At 42.4% G+C, this 26,029-nt stretch overlaps 1 protein-coding gene across 1 annotated transcript; it reads left to right on the top strand.

Moving 5' to 3' along the window:
* Positions 1 to 3,797: 3,797 nt before the first annotated feature.
* On the top strand, positions 3,798 to 15,885 carry LOC306880631 (uncharacterized protein). The gene is made up of 10 exons (XM_079434274.1): positions 3,798 to 3,866; positions 4,848 to 5,162; positions 5,269 to 5,574; positions 8,270 to 8,338; positions 8,717 to 8,806; positions 10,156 to 10,245; positions 11,022 to 11,043; positions 11,175 to 11,243; positions 15,412 to 15,480; positions 15,656 to 15,885. The coding sequence occupies exons 1-9, from the start codon at positions 3,806 to 3,808 to the stop codon at positions 15,428 to 15,430; spliced, it is 1,041 nt and encodes a 346-aa protein (XP_079290400.1). The 5' UTR covers positions 3,798 to 3,805; the 3' UTR covers positions 15,431 to 15,480; positions 15,656 to 15,885.
* Positions 15,886 to 26,029: the final 10,144 nt, after the last annotated feature.

Below are 26,029 nucleotides of genomic sequence, written 5' to 3' on the forward strand. Positions count from 1 at the left end.
TTTTTTTTTTTTAACATTCGTTTCTCATTTATTTGGTTCCCCAGTATTTGCTGATTTTTATTTTATTTAAACTGTGATTTTCCCCCCAAGTGTAAATAAAATGCGCACGGTGCTTTTACAAGCAAAGGAAAGTGGGAAAACTCAAACGAACTAAAAACAAACAACTGCTCGATCCCGAATTGCCGCAAATTTGAGGAAAAGAGGGAGAACTCAAACGACCCCGCCACCACCACGGTGATACCGGTATTACCGGTGTTGTCACACGTCGATTAACCGGTGCGACACAACCCTACAAGTTATTTGACAACTTCATTAAAATATACCTTAAAATGAACTAATGTTAATTAATTAAATATGGTATTTATGTTGTAATATATCATCCCGCAAAAATCATGTAAGCAACACTTACTAAACGATGGTTAATTTCCCTAAGGGGCTATTCCACGTGATATTATAAAACAATTACAACATTACAATTAAACACTTAAAAATAAGCTTGTAATGAATTCTCTCTCTTAACCGGCATATAGACGGAAACCATAAACTGGTCAGATGGAGGCTGGTTTTCCATGGGTGTGTTGACGGATATAGCCGCACCATTATTTATCTTGACTGTCTGAACAATAATAGAGCATTAAGTGTTCTGTCTTTGTTCCAAGAAGGGGTTCAAAACTTTGGATTGCCATCAAGGGTTAGATGCGACCATGGCATGGAAAACATTGAGGTTGCACGTTACATGTTAAATAGAAGGGGACCAAATAGAGGAAGTGTCATTAAAGGCCGCAGTGTGCATAATCCACGGATCCAACGTTTATGGGCAGAACTGAACAGTTGTTTCATATTATTATTCGGACTTGTTTATTTTCATGGGGGACCAAGGTGTACTAGACTCTCTGTGTGAGCTTCACATATTTTGTTTGCATTTTATTTTCTTACCCCGGATCCAGAGGACAGTTAGGGAATTTAGGGACATGTGGAATAACCATGGACTGTCAACTGAAAGAGGACAAACCCCTATGCAGTTATGGCACAGGGGTATTGTTAGTCATATTGGAATCAACAACACAGCTATATCTGGTGTGTTAGAGAGTGAACATTTTGACATCAATGAAAACAGACCACCACCTGAACTACAGAGCAGGAATAATATAATAGTCCCTGAAAACATGTACAGGCCAAATGACACTACCATGGAAAATATTCTGGAAGCATTTAACCCATTACAAAACGATTGAAATCATGGAATTAATCTATTTTTGGCGCTTGTACAATTATTGGAAAGACAACAGGCTCGAACACAGTAAAAGTGCTTTATTGTGATTGTTCTGAATTAGAACTCCTAAACAAGTGTTGACAAATGTTGCATTAAGGCGATGCTTGCAAAAACTGCAACGGTTGAAAACTGTTAAATTCTATAGCTAAGGTTTAAACAAGTACTGCTAAGATTGATTCTAACATTGCTGAAAATTGTTTAACGTTTGGTCAGACTAAAACAAATGCCTCAATAAGAACACTTTGGCACAAAATTAAAACATCTTGGCATTTAAAAGTGTCTCTTACTCCTTGCCAAATCCCTGGGTATTATTAATGGCAAATTCCATGTTGCTTTTAAAAGCACCATATGTGCTATATAATGGCAGGCGAAGGCAGTTGATGCATCTATTTGCAACTGCAAATCTTTGTGGAGTTTCTGTGTCATGGTGAAAGACAATAGAGGGCTGAGGATGAAATCCAACTGGTGGGACCTGATCGGATCCTGTAGCAAATGCTAAGATTGCTCCAAGCCTTTGACTTTTATTCATTCTCAGGATATGAATTCTTGATATCAACAATTTAATTGTTGTGATTGTAAGATAATCGTGACTTTTTAAGTAAGCACTAGGGCTCGCTGTATTTACCAACTGTTTAGTGTTTTTTCCCTGATGTTTGTTCAGTTTCTGGTCATGAACTCTTGGTTTAGTCTTGCTATTCTGTCCTGAGTCTGCAGCACCTGGTTCTGCTGTTCTGATCTTCAGTGATTTGTGATTTGAGGGCAGCTGAGAGTGAGAAGCAGTAAAGACAGAGAGAGCAGACTAGAGACTCAACCACTTACAGTTGGGCAAAAAAGTATTTAGTCAGCCACCAATTGTGCAAATTCTCCCACTTAAAAAGATGAGAGAGGCCTGTAATTTTCATCATAGGTATACCTCAACTATGAGAGACAAAATGAGAAAAAAAAACAGAAAATCACATTGTCTGATTTTTAAAGAATTTATTAGCAAATTATGGTGGAAAATAAGTATTTGGTCAATAACAAAAGTTAATCTCAATACTTTGTTATATATTCTTTGTTGGCTATGACAGAGGTCAAACGTTTTCTGTAAGTCTTCACAAGGTTTTCACACACTGTTGCTGGTATTTTGGCCCATTCCTCCATGCAGATCTCCTCTAGAGCAGTGATGTTTTGGGTCTGTCGCTGGGCAACACGGACTTTCAACTCCCTCCAAAGATTTTCTTGAGATCTGGAGACTGGCTAGGCCACTCCAGAACCTTGAAATGCTTCTTACGAAGCCATTCCTTCGTTGCCCGGGCGGTGTGTTTGGGATCATTGTCATGCTGAAAGACCCAGCCACGTTTCATCTTCAGTGCCCTTGCTGATGGAAGGAGGTTTTCACTCAAAATCTCACGATACATGGCCTCATTCATTCTTTCCTTTACACGGATCAGTCGTCCTGGTCCCTTTGCAGAAAAACAGCCCCAGAGCATGATGTTTCCACCCCCATGCTTCACAGTAGGTATGGTGTTCTTTGGATGCAACTCAGCAGTCTTTCTCCTCCAAACACGACGAGTTGAGTTTTTACCAAAAAGTTCTATTTTGGTTTCATCTGACCATATGACCTTCTCCCAATCCTCTTCTGGATCATCCAAATGCTCTCTAGCACACTTCAGACGGGCCGGACATGTACTGGCTTAAGCAGGGGGACACGTCTGGCACTGCAGGATTTGAGTCCCTGACGGCGTAGTGTGTTACTGATGGTAGCCTTTGTTAATTTGGTCCCAGCTCTTTGCAGGTCATTCACTAGGTCCCCCGTGTGGTTCTGGGATTCTTGCTCACCGTTCTTGTGATCATTTTGACCCCACGGGGTGAGATCTTGCGTGGAGCCCCAGATCGAGGGAGATTATCAGTGGTCTTGTATGTCTTTCATTTTCTAATAATTGCTCCCACAGTTGATTTCTTCACACCAAGCTGCTTGCCTATTGCAGATTCAGTCTTCCCAGCCTGGTGCAGGTCTACAATTTTGTTTCTGGTATCCTTCGACAGCTCTTTGGTCTTGGCCATAGTGGAGTTTGGAGAGTGACTGTTTGAGGTTGTGGACAGGTGTCTTTTATACTGATAACGAGTTCAAACAGGTTCCATTAATACAGGTAACGAGTGGAGGACAGAGGAGCCTCTTAAAGAAGTTACAGGTCTGTGAGAGCCAGAAATCTTGCTTGTTTGTAGGTGACCAAATACTTATTTTACCGAGGAATTTACCAATTAATTCATTAAAAATCCTACAATGTGATTTCCTGGATTCTTTCCCCCCATTCTGTTAATTGGTTCAGAGATGATCAAACAGAAAACGAAGAAGAAAAACGACTACACAGAAAACACAGAAAAACTACTATGTATAGTATTTATTTATAGATGCGTCTTAATCACACATATAGTGTGAGTGAAATGCAGCTAAATGGTCAGTTGTTTCAGATCAGAGGAAGTTAACACCCACAGGATGAGCTGAAGATGTAAATATAGACTGAAAAGAAAGACTGACAGAAACAGAAAATGTCTGATAAGAGTCACATGTGTCTGCTGGGACTGATCCTTCTCTCTGCACTTCTCACAGGTAAAGACATCATATGATATATTAAATATTATAAAATATCTGTATAATGAGAAGATCCAATCTATTTAAAATTAATGTAAGTAGTTGTATCCAATACCATGTGTCATTGGTGATTGGTGATTTATGACCATCAGCGTTGATTGACAGATTATCATAATGTAAATGTGTACATGGTGACATCTATGACCTGATTTATGGCTCTATGCCCCACTCTGTCACCCTGACTGACATGACAGTAGGGTGTGTAAATCAAAGATCAAAACAGATGTTCGATTTGACTTTTGATGGATTTATGACTGGATTGACATCACTGTTTCATCAAGTGCTCAAGCAAATATTACTTGTGCCAATAAAGCAGCTAAAAACTGAAACAGAATTAAAGAATTCACCAAGACCATATTTCTATATGCGTCTGAAAAAGGTGCTATGTCCGGTCATGTTTTTCTTTATCAGCTCTATGTGTGTATGCTAACACCTCTGTAGGATCAGAGTTTGTCTATTAAAATTTTATCTATTCAACCTACAGATTAGGTTGAATAGATAAACTTTTAATAGACAAACACACACACACACGTAATGGTTTTATACTGTACAAACTGTATTTTCCATCACACTACACCAGCCTTACACATAAACCTACCCCTTACAGAAAACTTCATTTTGTAAATTTCTCACATAGAACAGAAAACTTTTAGTAAACCATTTCAAATAACATGATATCGGACACTGACTACATCACGGTTGCAAACAGATTGGGGAGAAGCTTTGGGCTCTGCTGACATATGATAACCTGTCAATCAACGCTGACAGGGGTCATAAATCACCATCATGTGATCTGAACTACTAACACCTGTTTAACACCAGTTTGGTCTGCATTGTTCATTTTCCACTTAAACAGGACTAAAGTGTGTTTTTTAAGTATTGTAGCTTGAGTGTTATAGTCAGTATGTCATTTAAATATTAAAACCCCCTTTTTTGTAGGTAGCAGTGGAGTGGATGAGACTCGTGTGTTCTGCAGTTCTGGTGAAGATGTCCGTCTGTCCTGTAATAATGCTCTTCCTGGCTGCACATCAACTACATGGAACTACATCAGACAGTCAGTGGCAGTTGAATTGATTAATTTAGGGATAAAGAAGAATAACACAGAGAGAGATGAGAGACTGAGTCTGGGCTCTGACTGCTCTCTGAACATCAAGAAAGTCACAAAAGAAAATTGTGGATATTACTCCTGCCGACAATATGTGAATGGAGTACAACAAGGAACTGATGCAGCTGTTTATCTGCATGTTCTTCATGGTCAGTGTTTCTGTGAATATTATGATTAAATGTTGAATTAAACAGTAATATTGTAGCTGAAAGACTGGAATCAGTCGTGTAATCTCTGTCTGATTCTCTGTTTCAGTCTCTTCATCATCCTCACAGTCTGAGATCAGATCAGGCCGCTCTCTGACTCTCTCCTGTCAGTTATATTATGAACGAGTCTCTTGTGATTATTTGGCTGGTTCTGAGGGTATTGATCTGATCTGGGTGAATCAGGCTGGTGTGAATCTGCAGACAGACTCCAGATTTCAGATCTCCTCCTCAGGACAGTGTATCAGGTCTCTGACTACAACACTCCTGAATGAAGATCACAACAGAGAGTGGAGATGTCAGGTTAAACAGAGAAATCAACTCAAGACCTCAGCCACATATACTGTCAAGTATCCAAGTAAGTTCAAGTTTAAATTGAGCTTTATTGTCATTCCGCTACATGTGGGGACATACAACCACATACAGTGGAATGAAATGTTGTGTCTCGCAGGACCACGGTGCTACATAAATACAGACATACAACAATGAAGTAAAAAACACTATAAACCTATACACAACTAACCTACCGACAGATTTTAACTATAAGTATACTATATATAAGTATTTACCCTATACAAACAAAAAAATAAAAGATAAAAACTACAAACTATACGAATGCTTCACATAAACATTTACTCTATACAAACTAAAAAAAACTAAAAGATAAAAAAAAAAACTATACGAATGCTTCACAAATACTGTACATGTGCAAAGAAAAACATTTTGAGTCAGCAGCTGGTTGGGGGACAGTGCAGGATGATTTGTAGTGCATGAGCATGTGAACATACATATATTGCTGAGTCTTTTGTGGGATTGTGTACACGCAGCAGTGTGTGTAAAGTGTCTAGTGCTCATAGAGGAGAGTGTGTTACTACAGGTGGTTTGTACAGGCCCACTCACCTGTGTGTAGCACACTTCCAATTGCACAAAAGAAGTTCCATACAGTTTTTTCTTTGGTGTGGTAAGGTTTGGGGTGGGGTGGGGGGTTCATGTTTCGGGAATTAGGGGTTTGCATAGGGTTTCAGAGGGGGTTTGAGTTCAGGGCTCTCACAGCCTGGGGGAAAAAGCTGTTGAGCAGTCTGGCGGAGCGGGCTCTGATGCTCCGGTACCGTCTTCCTGATGATAGGAGCTGGAAGAGACTGTGGGAGGGATGGGTGGAGTCCTTCACGATGCTGTTGGTTTTGCTGGAGCATTGTGTAAGGAAAATGTAGCATCTGCTTATGATCCTTGATGGTAATTGCGGCTTTGTCTTAAGAGACCCCTTTTAGCCTTTGACATTGGCTAAATAATTCACAGACCTGGCCCCACATTCAACCTTTATATGGGTGCTAAATTGCCAATGGCTGCCCCCACTGTCAAAAAGACGTTAGACAGACAGATCTGTTCTCTCCATGGGACTTCAAACACATTCCAGAGAACTAAATGACCCTCGATAGCAGACACCAGCTGGACTACCTCCACGAGCACAACACACATAACACACACGCATAGATACATTTCCTTTATTTAGACCATAATTAATCAGTTACAAAGGTATCTGGTATAGGCATGTGTTGTTTGTATGTTTCCTTATTATATTAGCCTAGTGACCACTCGTTATTTGTATTAGTAAGCTCTAAATGCTCATATTCAGGTGTATGAATGTATCTCTGGTTTAATATCTACTAGATGTCTCTTTCTTGATATCAAAATGATCTGCTCTTTATTTCTCAAACAATGATGTACACTGTGACCTCGTGAAATGCATCATACTATTCTTATGGTACTGTGGGAAGAATTACACCGATCGAGCAGAACAGTCATAAAACATGCAAACGAGGTGTCAAGTGAGACAAAGAAACACTTTCCCGCTGAAACTATGTGCCTTGGTATTGGTCAAACTGACCAAAGATGGGTGTAACAGGGTCAGACAAAACTTCTCCCACACCCAAAAGGCGACTTCTTATCTTTACCTTCGGTGCCCACATCACCGTGGAAACCTCGCAGAGTCCGAGCTTCTGGCAACTTTGAGCTCAGTAACTTTGGCGATTTAACTTCGGACCAATCAACCCGTGGCTGGAATAACGAAGCTTTCACTCCTAAAGGAGTTCATCAAGAATCTACGCATTATACCTGCAGCAGGACACTTTACTCAGCCTCAACAAACCAGTGCAAGTAACCGCTTGTTAACTATTTAGATGTGCTTCTAGGCTTCGACCTCTTTTGATTGAGGTGATGTAATTATTTGATGGTTCTAACAGGTTGTGTTTAGCTGATGTGCAAATCCTGCCGTTATGCTCTCTCTCTCTCTCTCTCTCTCTCTCTCTCTCTCTCTCTCTCTCTCTCTCTCTCTCTCTCTCTCTCTCTCTCTCTCTCTCTCTCTCTCTCTCTCAATGCCTTACTTCCGTTGGCATCTATGTTTAATGTGTGTATGTTTGTGTTTAGTTCAATGTTACATGTTCCCCTGTAGAGTAGTTTAATAAACATCCATATATATATTCACCCTTGGGTGTCTATGTCTGCAGCTCACAGAAACAAGGCTAATTTGCTACAAAAATGTGCAGGATGGAGGGGACAGGGGCACCGATGATCTTTGCAGCTGTGTTCACTGTCCGCTGGAGGGTCTTGCGGTCAGCAGCACTGCAGTTCCCGTACCAGACAGTGATGCAGCTGGTCAGCACACTCTCAATGGTGCCTCTGTAGAATACGGTGAGGATGGGTGGAGGGAGACTTGCTCTCTTCAGCCGGCAGAGAAAGTGTAGGCGCTGTTGTGCCTTTTTGGAGAGTGACATGGTGTTGGTGGTCCAGGTGAGATCCTCTGTGATGTGCACCCCCAGGAATTTAGTGCTGCTGACTCTCTCCACAGTCAAGCTGGCAATGTTAGTGCCACACCATTCAGCCAGCTGTGCCACTTCCTCTCTGTAGTGCGTTTCATCGTTGTTGCTGATGAGACCTACCACTGTTGTGTCATCAGCAAACTTGATGATGTGCTTGGAGCTGAACTTGGCAGTGCAGTCGTGGGTCAGCAGTGTGAAGAGCAGCAGGCTTTCTTTTTACAGCCTTTTTTTTTACAGCTCCAGCCGAAATAAAGACACCGTCTCCAGTCACCAGCTCTAAATCAACTGCAGCTCCTACACAACCAGGTACATAATCAGCTGTTAAGATCAATATTTACTGTTAGCTGAAGACCTCAGTCACATATACTGACAAGCATTCAGGTAAAAAATAACAGAAAAAAAAGTGATCAAATGTAGAAGACTCTGATAGAGGCGTGACGCTATGATTAATGTCATTGATTCAGGACAAACTGAAGGTTTATGGGCTGCAGCTCACTGTGCTTCACTGTTAAAAAAATAAGGCAGAAATAACTCTGTCATAATATATTAACACATTTAATGCCAAAACCTGCTACTGTATACAGTGATAATTGAACACAAACTATACGTTATTTAATGATTAAGTATGAAAATATGATATTAATGTTGAACATTATGATTCGTCTGAACATTCATCTTCTGCAGGTCTAATGGATTCAACACTGATTCCAGTCAGCAGCTCAAACTCTGAGAAGAAATCAAGCCAAACTACAGCAGCAGCTCCTACAAAACAAGGTCCATGATCACTGACACACTTCATCAGTCTCTCACTTCAGTGCTTTACTGGATAAAAACCACAAAAAACCACAATGTGTCATGACTATAATATATTCTTACAGTCTGTTGTCTGATGCATGAACGTTTAACTCTGAAAATGATTACACCACAAATGTAATACACAAGTTACATCTGTTTTGTGTGTTCTCACATCAGCTGCACACACTGCTGTAATTACCACACAACAAGATATTTATGCATTCTTTCTTATTCTTATTGTTTAATATGGCTATTACAGAGAACGAGCTTATTATAAACCTTATTTAATTTGTAAATCAATCACTTTCCCCTTTCAAACAAGAAATCAACATAAAAGCTAATGTAAATAAACTCTTTTATTATAAAAAGTGAATGAGGCATTAGGTTGTTCACATTAATTGATTAAAATCATAGTGAACATTGAAAACTGTACAAGTCCTTCATGTTAGTGAACAGACACCTTTCAGAACCATAACTAAGGGTCAGACTGATATAAAACTGCTCCTGACCGCAGCAGCTGAAGAAGAAAATAAAAAAATACGTTTGTAATGTCTTAATATTGTGTTCATGCAGTAAAATAAGATTTTTTTAATCTGTCCTCCATTGCATCAATTACATCAACATATACCACATTTACCCCAATTCCAGATACTACACCAAACTCCCTAAAACAAGACATGTGTGTACATCAATCTCTTTGTGATCAGAACCACATCAGTGGTTTTCCTAGAATCAGCATAAACTAATAATAAGTCTCTGTATAATAAGTCTTATTAAACTAATTACGTCTCAAATGTTTAGTTTTAATCATCTTTTCTATACTTCACTTTCTCATCTAATGGTCTTGTACATCAATTACAATCCAGAAACATTTAAATGAATGTTTATGTGAAAAGTAAATTTGTAACTCTGTAAAAGTAACTGTCAAAGAGATGTCATTCTCATTCAGACAATTCTAACCATATTGTCATTTAATAAACATATGAGATATATTCTGTTAGTGTGCAGATGCTTTCAGGACATATAAACAACTCTCTGTATGACATTATCCCTTATTGTTGAACTTCCTTGAACTACTTTTTTTTGTAAATCACGTTGGAGAAAAGTGCATGAATGCATACATGTAATGTTCAGTACATGAAAAAAGTGGCAACAATAATAACAAGCTCTGGTAGAAACTTTCAGTAAAAATCATCATCACTCATAAGTATGATAAATATGCATAATTACGCTGTTAAATGCTATTTACCATTTTATTTGTTTGTCAGTAGTTGTTGTTTTTATATCTTTAGTTAAACAGTAATATGTCTCTTAATGTGTCCCTCTAGACTCTTCCTCAGTGATTGGGATTGTTGTTGCTGCTGCAGCAGCTGTTCTTTCTGCTGTTATTCTCTGGGTCATTTGTAAAAAAAGAGCTGGTGAGTTTTTAATGTTTCCCCTGTTTTCTAACAACAGACAAACATTTCAAAGCATGTGACTTGAAGATAAAGCTGTCGTGTAAATGTTTTGACAGAATTCCTCTGATAAGTGAAGAGAAAACAACGAGTTATCAGAATAGAATTAATTCAGGACTATATACAAATAATGTATTGTCCCAATAGGGTGGTATTCATTTAATGATTTTAACAAATATAATAATTTAAACTCATTATGTTGTTAGAATTGCATAATGTTTTATACTACAAAACACTGAGATGCCAATATTATCTGCCACCATTTGCACTAAGTAAATGACAATGTACATCCTGGTTGGGTCAAATATGGATTAATGGCACAAAAATATAAATCACAAATGCCAACCCAATAATTAAATGTGAAAGAACTCTCAAAAAGAAGAGGCATTATTTAATTATATATAAACACATTGCTAAACAGGTTTGTGAACACAATCTAAAGTCTGAAATGTAGCAAGGATATAACAGAACAATCAAAGTCTTTTCCATAATGATTTTCTAACAACTTAAAACAAAATTACATCAGAACAATATCTGTCCTGCCTGCTGCTACTGAAAAAAGTGTCCCAATGCACAGTGAGCCAGGGTCCTTACCAGTGCACAGATTTGTCTACACAATATAGGCACTCATGAGCTATGGAGCTGATTGAGATGCACCGTCTGTGTTTTGTTCTGTATGTAATCATTAATATTCGTATTTCAGATAACCTATTCCTAATATTTCTATTTTTATATAACAGAAAAAGGACTAGTGACTCTGTGGTAAGTAACATAAAGCCAAAGACCCCTGAGGTTGTTCCATAAGCTGTAATATGTGCTCTCTTATTAGTCATGTTAGTTAAAGCATCAGCTAGATGACACGTTTGTTTCTTTGCACTGTTTCTTGTCTAAAGTTCACAGATAAGAGTAATGGAGCCAGTGATTCAGTCAGCAGTTCCATTCATCTTACTCCCAGCACTAATGTAAGATAACAATATGAAATATATTATTATATATTTTTATATTTGTGTTTGTCAGTTGCTGTGCTGATTTTCCTGTGGGTCGTATTGTACTGTAACATAGTCATGTCTGCTTAAGAGACCGTCTGAATCTCCCACCCATAATGCAAAATTGTAATCGTTGTCCAATCATGCATTCAGATGACTTATACATTTTAACATACAAAAAAATATATAAAACATGCATTTTAACATTGTAAAGGTTGTAGTAGGTTCACAATGTTAGACTTACTTTCGATGAGCTTTTGCCAATGCCTCCTTTTATATGAATACAGTAAACCATTATTTAAAAAATAATAATAATAAAAAAACTATAATTTCCTTCTATTTCAGAGGTTTTATTAGATGCCTAGTGGACAGACTGATTTACTACAGATCAGAATCAGAATCAGAAAGAGCTTTATTGCCAAGTGTGTTTGCACACACAAGCAATTTGTGTTGGTGTTATGAGCTTCCAGTACAGAAAGTACAAACATAGTGCAGACAACATATAATTAAGGTGATAAAGAACACTAATGAAGAGAATATACAATAATTAAGAATAACAATAGTAATAAAAATAAAAATATACAGAGAAGAGACATGACCATAGACAGAACTGTGAATGTGCATGTGTCCTATGTACAGATGAAGGTTTGATGAGTTATTTACAGATGTACAGTACTGGGGTGTGTTATGTGTTGTTCAGATGGGAGACGGCCTGGGGGGAAAAACTGTTATTGTGTCTGGCTGTTCTGGTGCTCAGTGATCTGTAGCGCCGGCCAGAGGGCAACAGTACAAAGAGAGAGTGAGCTGGGTGTGAGGGGTCCAGAGTGACTTTCCTAGCCCTTTTCCTCACTCTGGAGGTGTAAAGTTCTTGGAGGCTGGGCAGAGGGGCACCGATAATTCTCTCAGCAGTCCTAACTGTCCGTTGTAGTCTTCTGATGTCTGTTTTGGTAGCTGAACCAAACCAAACAGTTATAGAAGAACATAGGACAGACTCGATGATTGCAGAGTAGAACTGTTTCAGCAGCTCCTGAGGCAGGTTGAATTTCCTTAGCTGGCGGAGGAAATACAGCCTCTGCTGGGCCTTTTTCGCAATAGAGTCAATGTGATTGTCCCACTTCAGGTCCTGAGAGATGGTGGTGCCCAGGAATCTGAATGACTCTACTGAAGTCACAGTGCTGTTCATGATGGTGAGTGGGGGGAGAGCAGAGGGGTTTCTCCTGAAGTCCACTATCATCTCCACAGTTTTGAGCGTGTTCCGCTCCAGGTTGTTAAGACTGCACCAGACAGCCAGCTGCTCAACTTCCTGTCTGTAAGCAGACTCGTCACCGTCCTTGATGAGGCCTATGACTGTAGTGTCGTCCGCAAACTTCAGGAGCTTGACAGAGGGGTCCTTTGAAGTGCAGTCATTCGTGTAGAGGGAGAAGAGCAGTGGGGAGAGAACGCAACCCTGAGGGGCGCCAGTGCTGATGGTGAGAGTCCTGGATGTGAGTTTGCCCAGCCTCCCTAGCTGCTGCCTGTCTGTCAGGAAGCTGGTGATCCACTGACAGATGGAGGAGGGCACAGAGAGCTGTCTCAGTTTGTCTGAGAGAAGGTCAGGTATGATGGTATTGAAGGCCGAGCTGAAGTCCACAAATAAGATCCTTGCATAATTCCCAGGTTTGTCGAGGTGTTGCAGGATGTAATGCAGTCCCATATTGACAGCGTCATCCACAGACCTGTTTGCTCTATAGGCAAACTGAAGAGGATCCAGCAAGGGTCTAGTGATGTCCTTCAGGTAGGCCAGGACCAGTCTCTCGAGTGACTTCATGACCACAGACGTGAGTGCGACAGGTCTGTAGTCATTAAGTCCAGTGATTTTGGGCTTTTTGGGGACGGGAATGATGGTGGAGCGTTTGAAGCAGCAGGGAACCTCACACAGCTCCAGAGATCTGTTGAAGATTTGTGTAAAGATGGGGGCCAATTGGTCAGTACAGACTTTTAGACAGGCAGGTGAAATACTGTCTGGTCCTGGAGCTTTCCTAGATTTCTGTTTTCTGAAGACCCGGTTCACATCCTCTACACAGACTTTAAACGCAGGTAGAATGGTGGGGGAGGGAGTAAGGGGGGTTGCAGGGGGGGGGGGGGGGGGGGGGTGAATGTGTGAAGTGCAGATCAGAGCGGGTGCTGGGTGTCAGTCTGGCCTTTTCAAATCTGCAGTAAAACACATTGAGATCGTCAGCCAGTTGTTGATTCTCCACAGACTGTGGGGGTGGTGACTTGTACATGGTGATGTTCCTCAGACCAGTCCATACCGACGCCGGATCGTTGGCTGAAAGTTCTTTTTTCAACTTCTCAGAGTAATTCTTTTTAGCCACTCTGATCTCCTTTGTTAGTCTGTTCCTGGCCTGGTTATACAAGATTTTATCCCCACTTCTCTAAGGGTCCTCTTTGGCCTGACAAAGCTGTTTGAGTTTCCCAGTTAACCACGGTTTATCATTATTGAATGATAAGAATGTCCTGGTGGGGATGCATATATCCTCACAGAAACTGATATATGATGTTACAGTCTCTGTGAGTTCATCCAGATCGGTGGCAGCGGCTTCAAAAACACTCCAATCAGTGAGGTCAAAACAGGCTTTTGAAATCTTGCTCTGCGTCATTAGTCCATCTCTTAACAGTTCTTAATACAGGCTTAGAAGATTTTAGTTTTTGCCTATAGGTCGGTATGAGATGAACCAAACAGTGATCAGAGAGCCCCAGAGCTGCCCGTGGGACAGAGTGATATGCATCTTTAATTATTGTGTAACAATGATCCAATATATTACAGTCTCTGGTGGGACATGTAACGTGCTGTCTGTATTTTGGCAGTTCGCAGGAGAGATTTGCTTTATTAAAATCTCCAAGAATGATTAAAAAAGTGTCTGGGTACCTTTGCTCTGTTTCAGATATTTGTTTGGCCAGCTGTTGTATTGCGGCGCTCACGCACGCGTCCGGAGGCACGTACACATTCACGAGAATGAATGTGTACGAGATGAGATGTGTGTACAGTACTTAATGATACTGTCTTTAACATATTAAAGGCATAGTTCACCCAAAGATTAAAACTCTGTCTTCATTTACTCTCGTGTGGTTTAAAAATGTTAATACTTTGGGTTTGGAACCACAAAACTCATTGCCTAGACTGTCTAGACTTTCAGTGGATGGACAAAAATAAAAAGAGAATATTAAACATATTGGTAACACTTTAGAATACTGTTCCATCATTAATGAATACTACACAGGAACAAATGAGTAACACAATATTGTAAGAGTTTTACGGTCACATTAGTTCCCTGTAGTTTTTAGCATGTTATAATTACCTCTATCATCAGGGGGCGCTCTGTAGTCCGAGTTGCTTGTTTGCCAAAAGATGGTAGAGACAGTGTTGCCAGACATATGATAATTATTGTATTCTGTACGATGTACAATAATGAAAAAATCCCATAATGTACGATAATTTCAGAATTATCTGGGCTGGAGCGAGCTGCGGTCGGCGAGTTCGTTCTGGATCGGGGCAGGACACTCTCCAGTCACCGGATGATCCCTTCCCTCCAGCTGAGTCCGGTGGTGTCTGGGAAGTCCACTGGGTGATGGTAATTTAGCCCCGATCCAGAACAAATAGTTCAGCGTAGCGTCATCGAACCCCGTCCACACAGAGATCCTGGAAAACTCGCGTGCGAACTCCCCCAGTGGGAGAGCCTTATGGGCCAGGGCAGCAAGGTGATCGGTACGGTCTCAGTTTCTGTTACGGTTTTTAGTGGTTGTAGTAAATAATTAAAGGTTCAGGAGAGCGAAGTAGCATCAACACACTTGTATCTTTTATTAAACAACATTAAACTGAGACAAAGACAAGGGGAACACTGAGGACTTATAAAGGGACAGGAACAAAAGAGCAAACAAGATGATTAATACAAAACAGGTGAATGGAATAAACGATGATTAACTAAACTAGAACACGAAAAACCAAATAAGGGCAAACAGGAACTAAACGGAAACCGACATGTGACACCCAAACCCTGTATCAAGATATTTTAGAACATATGCACCTGTAATTAAGCTAATTTACAAAGTATAGGGATGGCTAATGAAAGCTTAATTTCTCATATTTTCACTGAATTCTGTTTAGGAGCATAACGATGATGTGACATATACTGAGGTTACCACACACTGTGAAATCCAGACCAGAAAGAAGGAGGTGAGTAAAACACTTCCCTGTTCTTCAGTATCAACTGATGCCATCTATCTTCTCTATTCTGTTTTATTCTTACTTGCAGTTCTTCAAAATCTTGAATTAAGCATTTATGCTGTATTAATTGTGGGTTGGAACTTCTGATCAACATTATCAACTTCTTTCCAATCTGCTCAATCAGGTTTATGATGATGATAAAGTGACTTATTCTTCCATCAGAGGAGCATCAGCTGGACCTCAGGATGACTGCAGTCAACTTTATGCCTCTGTGAACAAGAACCTTCACAAATAAGTCAAACAGTCTTTAATTATACAATTATAGTGAATATAACCGTATACAATTGACCCCATTGATTTCCATTTAGTGTCATTATAAATAATGTATTTCTTGTATTAAAGGCATAGTTCACCAATACATTACAATTCTGTCATTTACTCACCCTCAAGTGGTTCCAAACTCAGACTTTGGGTTTGAACCTATAAAACCCATTGCCTAGACTGCCTAGACGTCTAATGGATGGACAAAATTGAAGAGAGAATATTTTACACTCATTTGTCTTCTGAAGAAGTCCCTTTAAAAATTGCAACCCTAAAACAGGCAATAAGTACCACGAGATACATACTCTAGTCTCTTGTAGGAGGCATGAGGAATAATTGTTCATCCAATACTGTTATCATTATCATAATTGAGGTTGTTTGGACTATGGTGGTTCACATTTTATGTGCTAGTATTGTCAGTTTGATCTAAAGCCAACACATCTGCCCATGGGGCTGGACATTTGGGGGTGGATGGAGTTTATAAATCGCATCAAGCAGAGCAGATCCCCCTCAGTAGAAATCGCATTCCAGGGCCCGGGGCCTTTAGGGAAGAGCCTTATAGGCCTGTAGGCCCCCTGTACACAGTGTGCTTTACATTTATTTTGAGTTTAAAAATTGTGCAAATGATAATATTTGCATGTAAAACGGATAATATTATATTTAGTTGACTAAATCTTTGCATTCTTAACAAGATTTCTCTCTTGCAGGGTTTCACAGATCATTTTATGGTAGAACAGGAGTATCCAACCCTGCTCCTACAGAGCCACCATCCTGCAGCGTTTAGCTCCAACCCTGATCAAACACAGCTGAAAAATCTGACAAATGTCTTCAGGATTACATAAAAGATTATACATTGTTACATAAATGACATTATATGATTGTTTAGGGATGGCGCTAAACCGTGCAGGACAGTGGGCCTCAGTGGTTGGAATTGCCGACTCCTGAGGATGAAGATGAGACAGTTAAAAAATGTAAAAATACCAAAAATGTCTATGCCTCAACTTTAGGACACTTAGACATGTTATACATGCAGCATATTTTGAATATTCCATGTTTGTTTGCATTAAATAAAACACAGAATTATTGATGACTTGGGCTGTTTCTATACAGGCAACGCGACCTGAGAGATACAACTCATAAAGTCCAAAACATATCAAATATTACAAACATCCTTTTGAATATGTTTTGCTTAAGTCCAGATCAGTGTTAATTTTGGCAGGCATTTTTGATTTAGTCTTAGTCTTTATCTTGAGACGAAAATGCTTAATAGTCTTAGTCACATTTTTGTCATTTGAGTCTATCATAGTTTTAGTCTAGTTTTAGTCATTTGAGTCTTTCATAGTTTTAGTCTAGTTTTAGTCGACGAAAAGTCATTGCATTTTTGTCAACTTTTAGTCAAACTGCAGTTACCAACATTTATTTTGGTAGCTATTTTATATGTAGTAATCAAACAAAAACAGTCATCAATTCTTCTCTCTTTAGACCAAATCAATTAAGCTTAGTTATGAGAAATTTGAATCAAGGATTGAATTTGGAAAAACTGGAATAAATTTTCATTTTTTGGTAGAAATATAAATTAAACTCATTTTTCAGATACAGTAGGTTTACTTAACAAGTATACATTTATTTAACATCTTTTGGTGGTTAACATTTATGACAGATAATTAGGAATGCTGTCCATTTAAGACGGAAGGTATGTATGTAATAGCCTACTGACATACATTCAGTTTTCACCCACCTGTTTAAGCTCACTTAAACCATAACGGACTGTATTTCCGTGAGATACTCTACATGAGAGACATTTGGACTGCTGTGTGTGTATTTGAGCACTGAGAACTGATCGCGCGCTGTATGAGAACGTACTCGGTTACTAACGTAACCTCGGTTCCCTTAGATACGGGAACGAGTACTGCGTCGCTAGACGCTATGGGGAAAAACTCCTTTTTCTCCGAGGACTGAAGACTTTTTCAATCACGCAGTGTGACTGCACGGCCATTGGTTCGTGCAGTAATAAAAAACGAACCAATGGCTCGTCAGTGGTACTGCACGAGCCTATGGCGGCAAAGCCCGCCAGAGCCCACCAGAAGGGGCGGGGTCATCTGGCTATATAAGCGGGCGCTTCGCCATAGGAAAACAGGCCAATTCGACTGAAGCGACGACCTGAGTCGTGCAGCTGCATGGCATGGCATAGTACGCAGTACTCGTTCCCGTATCTAAGGGAACCGAGGTTACGTTAGTAACCGAGTACGTTCCCTGTCGATACTACACTCGTACTGCGTCGCTAGACGCTATGGGGAACAAATACAATCCCGCCATGCCATGAAGAGAAACGACAACCATAAAACTGGCCTTGAGCAGTAAGGCTCAGAGGGACCAATTATGAGCAGGAAGCATCCTGCAGGAGGCATGAGGACCGAACTCTTCAGAGGTCAGTCCAGCCTAGAAATCGTTTCAACGGTCATAAGTACAGCCTCAGCACCAGGAATGGGGCCAAGAGCGTTCTTGGAGAATCAGGCAATGCCTGAGGGGACCGCTTTAGGACGGCGAGGTCCAGCCGGCCGCCGCACAAATGTCTGCCATAGACACACCACTAGACCACGCCCAAGAAGAGGCCACGCCTCTCGTGGAATGAGCTCTCACTCCAATGGGGCTCTGGAGGCCCAGGGAGGAGTATGCTAGTGCGATAGCGTCAGCTAACCATCGAGATATTCTGTGCTTTGTGACCGGAGACCCCTTGGTGCGGCCGCCAAAGCAGACAAAGAGTTGTTCCGTCTGTCTAAATGACGTGGAACGCTCGATGTACATTCTCAATGCCCTGACTGGGCAGAGAAGGTTGAGCTCTTGGTCCTCCTCAGAAGAGGGGAGCGCAGAGAGCGTAATAACCTGGGCTCTAAACGGAGTGTAGAGCGCCTTAGGGACAGAGCCGTGTTTTGGTTTTAGGACGACCTTAGAGTCGTTAGGCCCAAACTCAAGACAGGCAGGGTTTACAGAGAGAGCCTGCAAGTCACCTACTCGCTTTACCGATGCTAGCGCTAGTAGCAGAGCGGTTTTAAGCGACACTGTTTTTAAGCTTGCAGATTGTAGTGGCTCAAAAGGAGGGCCCTTAAGGGCTCTCAGGACCGTGGGCAGGTCCCATGCAGGGACTGTGAGGGGTCGGGGCGGATTGAGCCTTTGAGATCCCCTCAGAAAACGGACAACCAGGTTGTTCCGGCCCACCGACTGTCCGGCTATAGGAGCGTGAGAAGCTGCTATAGCTGCCACGTAGACTTTGAGCGTGGAAGGGGCGCAGCCCTTATCCAACAGCTCCTGTAGATATGACAATATCACTGATATGTCACATGTTGTCGGGTCTTTACCGCGGGCTTGACACCAGGCGGAGAAAACCGACCATTTAGAGGCGTAGAGGCGTCTCATGGACGGGGCTCTAGCCTGTTCAATGGTGCTCAGGACATTCTCGGGGAGATCTACAGAGTCCCATCGAGTGCCCATAGATGCAGGTCCCACAGCTTGGGCTGGGGGTGCCAGATCGTTCTGTTCGCCTGGGAGAGGAGGTCTCGCCTCAGGGGAATAGGCCACGGAGCCGCTATTAGCAGCTGCGATAACTCCGGGATCCAAAGCTGGTTCTTCCAGAGTGGGGCCAATAGAAGCACCTTGTGCTTGCATTCCCTGATCCGCCTGATTACCTGAGGAATCAGAGCGACCGGGGGAAAAACGTAAAGAAGGAGGTTGGGCCATTCGTGGGCCAACGCGTCCTCGCTCTTCGAAAAATAAATCTGGCAGTGAGAGTTGTCTTTGGAGGCGAAGAGGTCGACTTCTGCCCTGCCAAAGATTCACAAGATTTCTTGAACCGTCTGTGGGTGGAGCATCCACTCCTCTGAGGGGACATTGTTCCGAGAGAGCATGTCTGCTCCTTGGTTCAGAATGCCGGGCACATGAGCTGCTCTCAGTGAACGCAAGTTGAGATGTGCCCATAGTAAGAGGCGCTCTGCCATCTCGAAAAGGCGTTTCGAGGTGAGCCCACCCTGGCGATTTATGTACGACACCACCGTCATGCTGTCCGAGCGGACTAGCACGTGGTGACCTTTCAGGACTGGCAGGAAGAACTGAAGAGCTCGACATACTGCTTCCATTTCGAGGCAGTTGATGTGCATTTGTCCTTCTGCGTTCGTCCAGGAGCCGAAGGTCGGTTTGCCGTTGCACAGAGCTCCCCAACCTGTGTAGGAAGCATCTGTTGTAACAACCTTCCTTCTGTAAACCAAACCCATTGTCACGCCTTGTTCGAACCATCGTAGGTTCCTCCAGGGGACCAGGGCTGACACGCAGGCCCGGTTCACCCTGACACGAATGCGTCCATGACGCCACGCATGAGGCGGAATTAGAGGTTTCAGCCAGTACTGAAGGGGTCTCATCTTGAGAAGGCCCAACCGAAGAACTGGCGATGCGGAGGCCATGAGGCCCAGCATTCTTTGAAACGATTTGAGTGGGTAGGAGGCTCCAATCTTGAAGGAAGCCGTGAGCTGCCGTATGGCCAGAACGCGATCTGGCGCGACTTTCGCCTTCATGCGGGCGGAGTTGAAAACTGTCCCCAGGAACGAAGTTCGTTGGCTGGGGGACAGGGAGCTCTTGGCTAAATTGATCCTGAGTCCCAAGTTCTCCAATGAGGAGGAGGGACCTGTGTGCTACCAGCTCTGCCTCTGACTGTGCCAGAATGAGCCAGTCGTCGAGGTAATTCAGGACATGGATTCCCATCTGTCTCAGAGGGGAGAGAGCCGCGTCTATGCACTTCGTAAAAGTGCGGGGAGCTAGAGCCAGCCCGAAGGGCAGGACCGTGTATTGATAAGCCACACCCTCGAAGGCGAATTTCAAGAATCGTCTGTGATGGGGGGCTATCTGGATGTGAAAATAAGCGTCTTTCAGATCCATCAAAAAGAACCAGTCCTCTGGGCGAATTTGCGAGAGGATCTGCTTCAATGTAGTCATTCTGAATGGCCGTCTCATGAGGGCGCGGTTCAGACGTCTGAGATCGAGGATGGGCCGGAGGCCACCATCCTTTTTGGGGACGAGGAAATAACGGCTGTAGAAGCCTGATTCGCTCTGAGCTGGGGGAACTATTTCTATAGCTCCTTTCCCCAGCAATTTCTCCACCTCGGCTCGCAGAACGTGAGCGTTGTTGCTTCGCACTAAGGTGTGGACCCTGCCGCTGTACCGCGGGGGTCCTCGAGTGAATTGAAGTGGATAACCTCTTTCTATAATCCCCAGAACCCACTGTGACACTCCGGGGATGGCCTGCCAGGCCTCGGCCCGTGTGGCAAGGGTGTTGGAATTAATTTGGGTGGAGAGTCGCCATGTGGGGACTCGACACACCTGTTAAGAGAAAATTATTCCTTTGAAAATGTTTGCGTTTTATTTTTCCTCACTATAGTAGTGATCGGCTGTGTGGGCACTATATAAATGGGCCCAGTTCACAACAGTATGTACACAAACATATTGCCGTCGACACACCGAGCTAAACGGGGTGTTCAGAGGCATGACAGAGGCCGTTTTGGGTGGCGAGTCGCCGTGTGGGGACTCGACACACCTGTTAAGAGAAAATTATTCCTTTGAAAATGTTTGCGTTTTATTTTTCCTCACTATAGTAGTGATCAGCTGCGTGGGCGCTATATAAATGGGCCCAGTTCACAACAGTATGTACACAAACACATTGCCGTCGACACACCGAGCTAAACGGGGTGTTCAGAGGCGTGACAGAGGCCGTTTCGCGGCGCTAGACTCAATGCTTCCATCAGGAGAGCAGTTAACTCCCCCGTGGGCGGGGTCTAGAGTCTGAACCTGACAGAGATAATCATAATGACAGCCCTTTCTATCAATCTGCCTAAAAAGATCAAACCACTCATTAGAAGAGGGGTGCTGATGATCCTTGTGTGTTAACACCCTGGCAGATCAAAAACTGATGCACGCATCCCATCAGATCCGTTCATAGCGGACGAGGGGAGGCAGGGCAAGACACAGACTGTCAGCTGTCAGATCAAAGCTGTATGGAGAGTGAAACACAGGGCTTTGGCCAGCGTAAATTCACTCAAGCTTGAACGCTCAAACCCGCGATTTGATATTTCTTCTCCGAGGTAACTGGGAGGGGAGAAATACGAGAGCAGGGGAGGCGGGGCCAACTTCGTGGAAGTAGTACAACCGCGAGCGCAGGAAGGACAGCTTAATAGTGAAAATAGCGCGAGCAGATCAAAGAGCTGCGAGAGGCGCTAATCCTTAGTGCAAACACACCGGCAGATCAAAGCGCTGTGTGTAGAGTGAAACAGACGGGGCTATGCCAGCGCGCAAAAATCACTCGAGCCTGCCCGCTCAGCCCCGCGATCTCTCAGTTTACAGAGAGTGAGAGCGGGGAAGGCGGGGCCAACCAGCGCAGTATTGTAAGATCTGTATAAATGGATTGTGCCACTCAGTGCGATGAGGAGCGCTGATCCTAGCGTGTTTAACACACTCCGGCAGATTAAAGTGAGCACACGAGATAAACTGACGTGCAATCACTCAAGCCTGATCGCTCCGCTCCGCGAGTTAAGTGTTCCTTCCTCCGAGGTGTCTGGGAGAAGAGGAACATGAAAGCGGGGAAGGCAGTGGCGCCTTATAGTGAGCGAATCAGGGGTGGCTTTCGACGAAAGCAGTCTGTTTGTGAGGGAGCAGCTTTAGCGACTCACACGCACACACAAAGCTGTCAAAGATAGCTTTCTACTCCGGTCCGCCCAAGAGGATATAGCCGCTCATGTAAGGAGGGGCGGTGATTCTCACGTGTAATAACACTGGCGGATCAGAGCGCTGCGGTAAGAGTGTGCACGCGGGCTCTTGAGCCGGCGTGGGATCACTCAAAACCGGTTACTTAGCCCCGTGGCCCTATCGTTTCATTCTCCGAGCTTGCTGAGAGAGAGGAAACGGAAGAGCGGAGCTGCCTTGCTAGAAGGCCAGCGAGTGGAGAAGAGCGAGACTCATACTCGACTGAGCATTCTGTCTCAATGAACGCGCAGTCTGTGTGGGCGTTGCCCACAGAGGCGAAGCGCTCACTGCCCTTCTGCATCGTGCAGAATTCCCTGCACGAGCCACACTCGCAGTGCGACATTTGCAACAACGTCGCTTGAAATTTGCTCTTTCAGAGAAATTTGATTTTAGACTCACCGGATGGCCGCAGGGGACGAGGCTGGCATCTGCACAGGTCGCTGGAGCGGCTCGAAGAGCAGGCAGAGCAGCGAGAGGGTGCAGAGTAAAAGGCAGCTTCTATCCGCAGCGAGGCGTTTCTACGGCGAGCGTCTTCCAGTCTCGAGTGTCAGCGAAGGGATGATCGTCGTCGCTGAAGGAGAATTGATCTGTTTTCCTATGGCGAAGCGCCCGCTTATATAGCCAGATGACCCCGCCCCTTCTGGCGGGCTCTGGCGGGCTTTGCCGCCATAGGCTCGTGCAGTACCACTGACGAGCCATTGGTTCGTTTTTTATTACTGCACGAACCAATGGCCGTGCAGTCACACTGCGTGATTGAAAAAGTCTTCAGTCCTCGGAGAAAAAGGAGTTTTTCCCCATAGCGTCTAGCGACGCGGTACGAGTGTAGTATCGACAGGGAACTGAAGAAGTGGAGCGTGCGCGAGAGAGAGCACTTCTATCAGCGCGTTTCCGCCTATCGCACCTTCACTGACTTTAAGTTAATCGACAATGAATTGTGACTCCCGGGAAAAACGGGACGTCTGGTCACCCACTCCCTAACCCTTCGGTTGCTGAGGCCATTGTTTCAGATCGCTATAGTTCGCGTTTTGGTAGCCTATCCGTCCACTGCGGCTGCCATACTGAGACTAGATATGCAAACGCCCCTTATCCAATGACAGAGACGCACATTTTGAAAGACAAGTCAGTTAACTTAGCCCATAGGATGTATTTTGAATGTCCGGTAGTCCTCAAATAACATTTTAGTCCCGTCTCGTCTTGTTAACGAAGACGCGCATAAATTTCGTCATAGTTTTTATCATCAGATATTAGTTTTAGCTCGTCAACGTCTCGTCTTAGTCACAGAAAAAAGGTTCGTTGACGAATATTTTTCGTCGTCGTCTTAGTCAACGAAATTAACACTGGTCCAGATGATGTAAAAAGTGACATGAAATAATTTTTTGCTGATCATTTTCCACTCTTGCCTGTTTTAGGGTTAATTAGCACAGACTGCTAGTTAATGAGTCTGCCGTAAACACTCAAGATCTAAGGAAAATATTTTCCATATCTGAGTTTGTCCAGATCTGTTGCTGTTAATCTCACTAAACACACTTGATTCATGTCATCAGCTCATTAATAAAGAGTTCAAGAGCTGAAGTGGTTGTTTTATTTAAAGGACAATGTGCACTATTGGGAAAACTCCAGAAACAGGTTTGGGAACCACTTTTGGAATTACTAAATTAATAAATTTAAAGGGGATGGGGGGGGGGGGGGGCGTGCACAGAACCACATACATCAGGTTCATCATTACTGTTCTTGCAGTAAACAAACCTGAATCAACTAATTTGAACTTTTTAGCTTTGCTGGCTATAACTTGAACTGAACATTTGATACATTGCACCACTGAAACTGACAGTCATAAATGGTTTGTAGCAAATATAGCATTATGAAAGGAAAACAACTTAAAGAAGAGGAACTGTCATCATAATGTGTGAGAATTCACAGCCATCAGACTAAACTGGCTTCAGAGATGATCAGACTGTTCACTGTGGGTTGAGCAAGTGTGTGTGTACTGACTGAGATCTCACTCTCTGTACTAATGTGTTTCATATCCTCAACAGCTCTCAGCTCTGAAAAAAAAAAAATAACTATCATGCCACAATATAAAGAGGACAAAAGACTGCCATTAGTGATTAGGGAAAAATAAAATAAATACATAAATAAAAATAAGGCAACTTTTGAAGCTCCTTTATAAATAGGCCGCGGCTATTTGCACTAAGTGAAAATAGCGATAGATGCTATTTACACTCAGTGTAAATAGAAATTAGATGCTATTTACACCAAGTGCAAATAGCATATTTTTTTAGTGACAGATGCTATTTACACTAAGTGCAAATAGCAATGGATTCTATTTACACTATGTTAAAATAGCAAGATTTTCTGCTATTTATACTACTTATTGCAAATAGTGGCAATTATCTGCACCTCAGTATTGTAGTACATTATAAAACAGTACGCAATAATAACGTACTGAGTGTAAATTATCATTTTAATTCAAATGTATTAATGGATGCCACCTTATTGGGACAATAAAGCCCTCCCTACACCTACCCTAACCCTACCTAATACTTTATTTTCAACTTTTTGATTATTTCCTTAATTTTTATTGAAAATAAATGCCTTTCTGATGTGATATGAGATTTGAAAAGGGAGAAAAAAATGTTTGGCAAAAGGTGGGATCGAACTCGGGTCGCTCGCGTCAAAAAGCATGCACCTTAACATCTACGCCACTGAAACTGAAGTTAAATTCGCTTCTATTTTTAATGTTGACTAACCCAACCACACGTTAGTGGGCGGAGTTAGTGTAAATAGCCTTTGCCAACAAGATGGGCTATTTGCACTTAGTGTAAATAGACACTCCGTTATAAATATTGCTGATAAGTAAATTATTCAGCTTGAATGTTTTTTGTATCGTCTTGTGTGTTTTGAGAGCTGGTGGATGGTTGAGTTATTGATGTAGATACATTGTATTCCCAGGGTTTTTTTTTTTTTTTTTTTAATAGATACAATTATACCGTATCAAGTTAGCAGTGTTGAGTTTCAGTGGTCACTTTATAAGTTAAAATCAAAACTCACCTAACTGCTATATACTACGGTGGCCGAGAGAGATCATCTTCAGAAAACATGCAAATAGAAAAAGCACCAGCAAATCAAGAAAAGATCTTCATCAGTTTGACAGCAGGTGCTGCAAATGCTCACAGCTCAAACAAATAAAGAATTGTATTTGCAGCGCGTTTCTTTGTTTGTTGTGAGCATTTGCAGCTGTGTGTTGTCAAACCGATGAAGATCTTTTCTTAATTTGCAGGTGTTTTTCTAATTTCAGCGTTGAACTCTCTCAGCCACCGTAATATCCAGTATATTTTATAGAAACGTCTTTTCTTTATCAATATTCATCTTATTTTTCATGTAAATTTGGACGCCGCCATTTTCGAACTATAATGTGTCAGATTTCCGGTAAAGCACTTCCGCTAATATTAGTTGT

Source organism: Barbus barbus, assembly GCF_936440315.1.
Source record: "Barbus barbus genome assembly, chromosome: 2".
In the NCBI taxonomy this organism is placed as follows: Eukaryota; Metazoa; Chordata; class Actinopteri; order Cypriniformes; family Cyprinidae; genus Barbus; species Barbus barbus.

Coding starts and splice junctions, on each gene's coding strand:
- LOC306880631 (XM_079434274.1), top strand. CDS start 3,806: ATGTCTGATAAGAGTCACATGTGTCTGCTGGGACTGATCCTTCTCTCT. Junction 5,575..8,269: donor ATATACTGTCAAGTATCCAA/GTAAGTTCAAGT, acceptor TTTTTTTTACAG/CTCCAGCCGAAATAAAGACA. Junction 8,339..8,716: donor TGCAGCTCCTACACAACCAG/GTACATAATCAG, acceptor CATCTTCTGCAG/GTCTAATGGATTCAACACTG.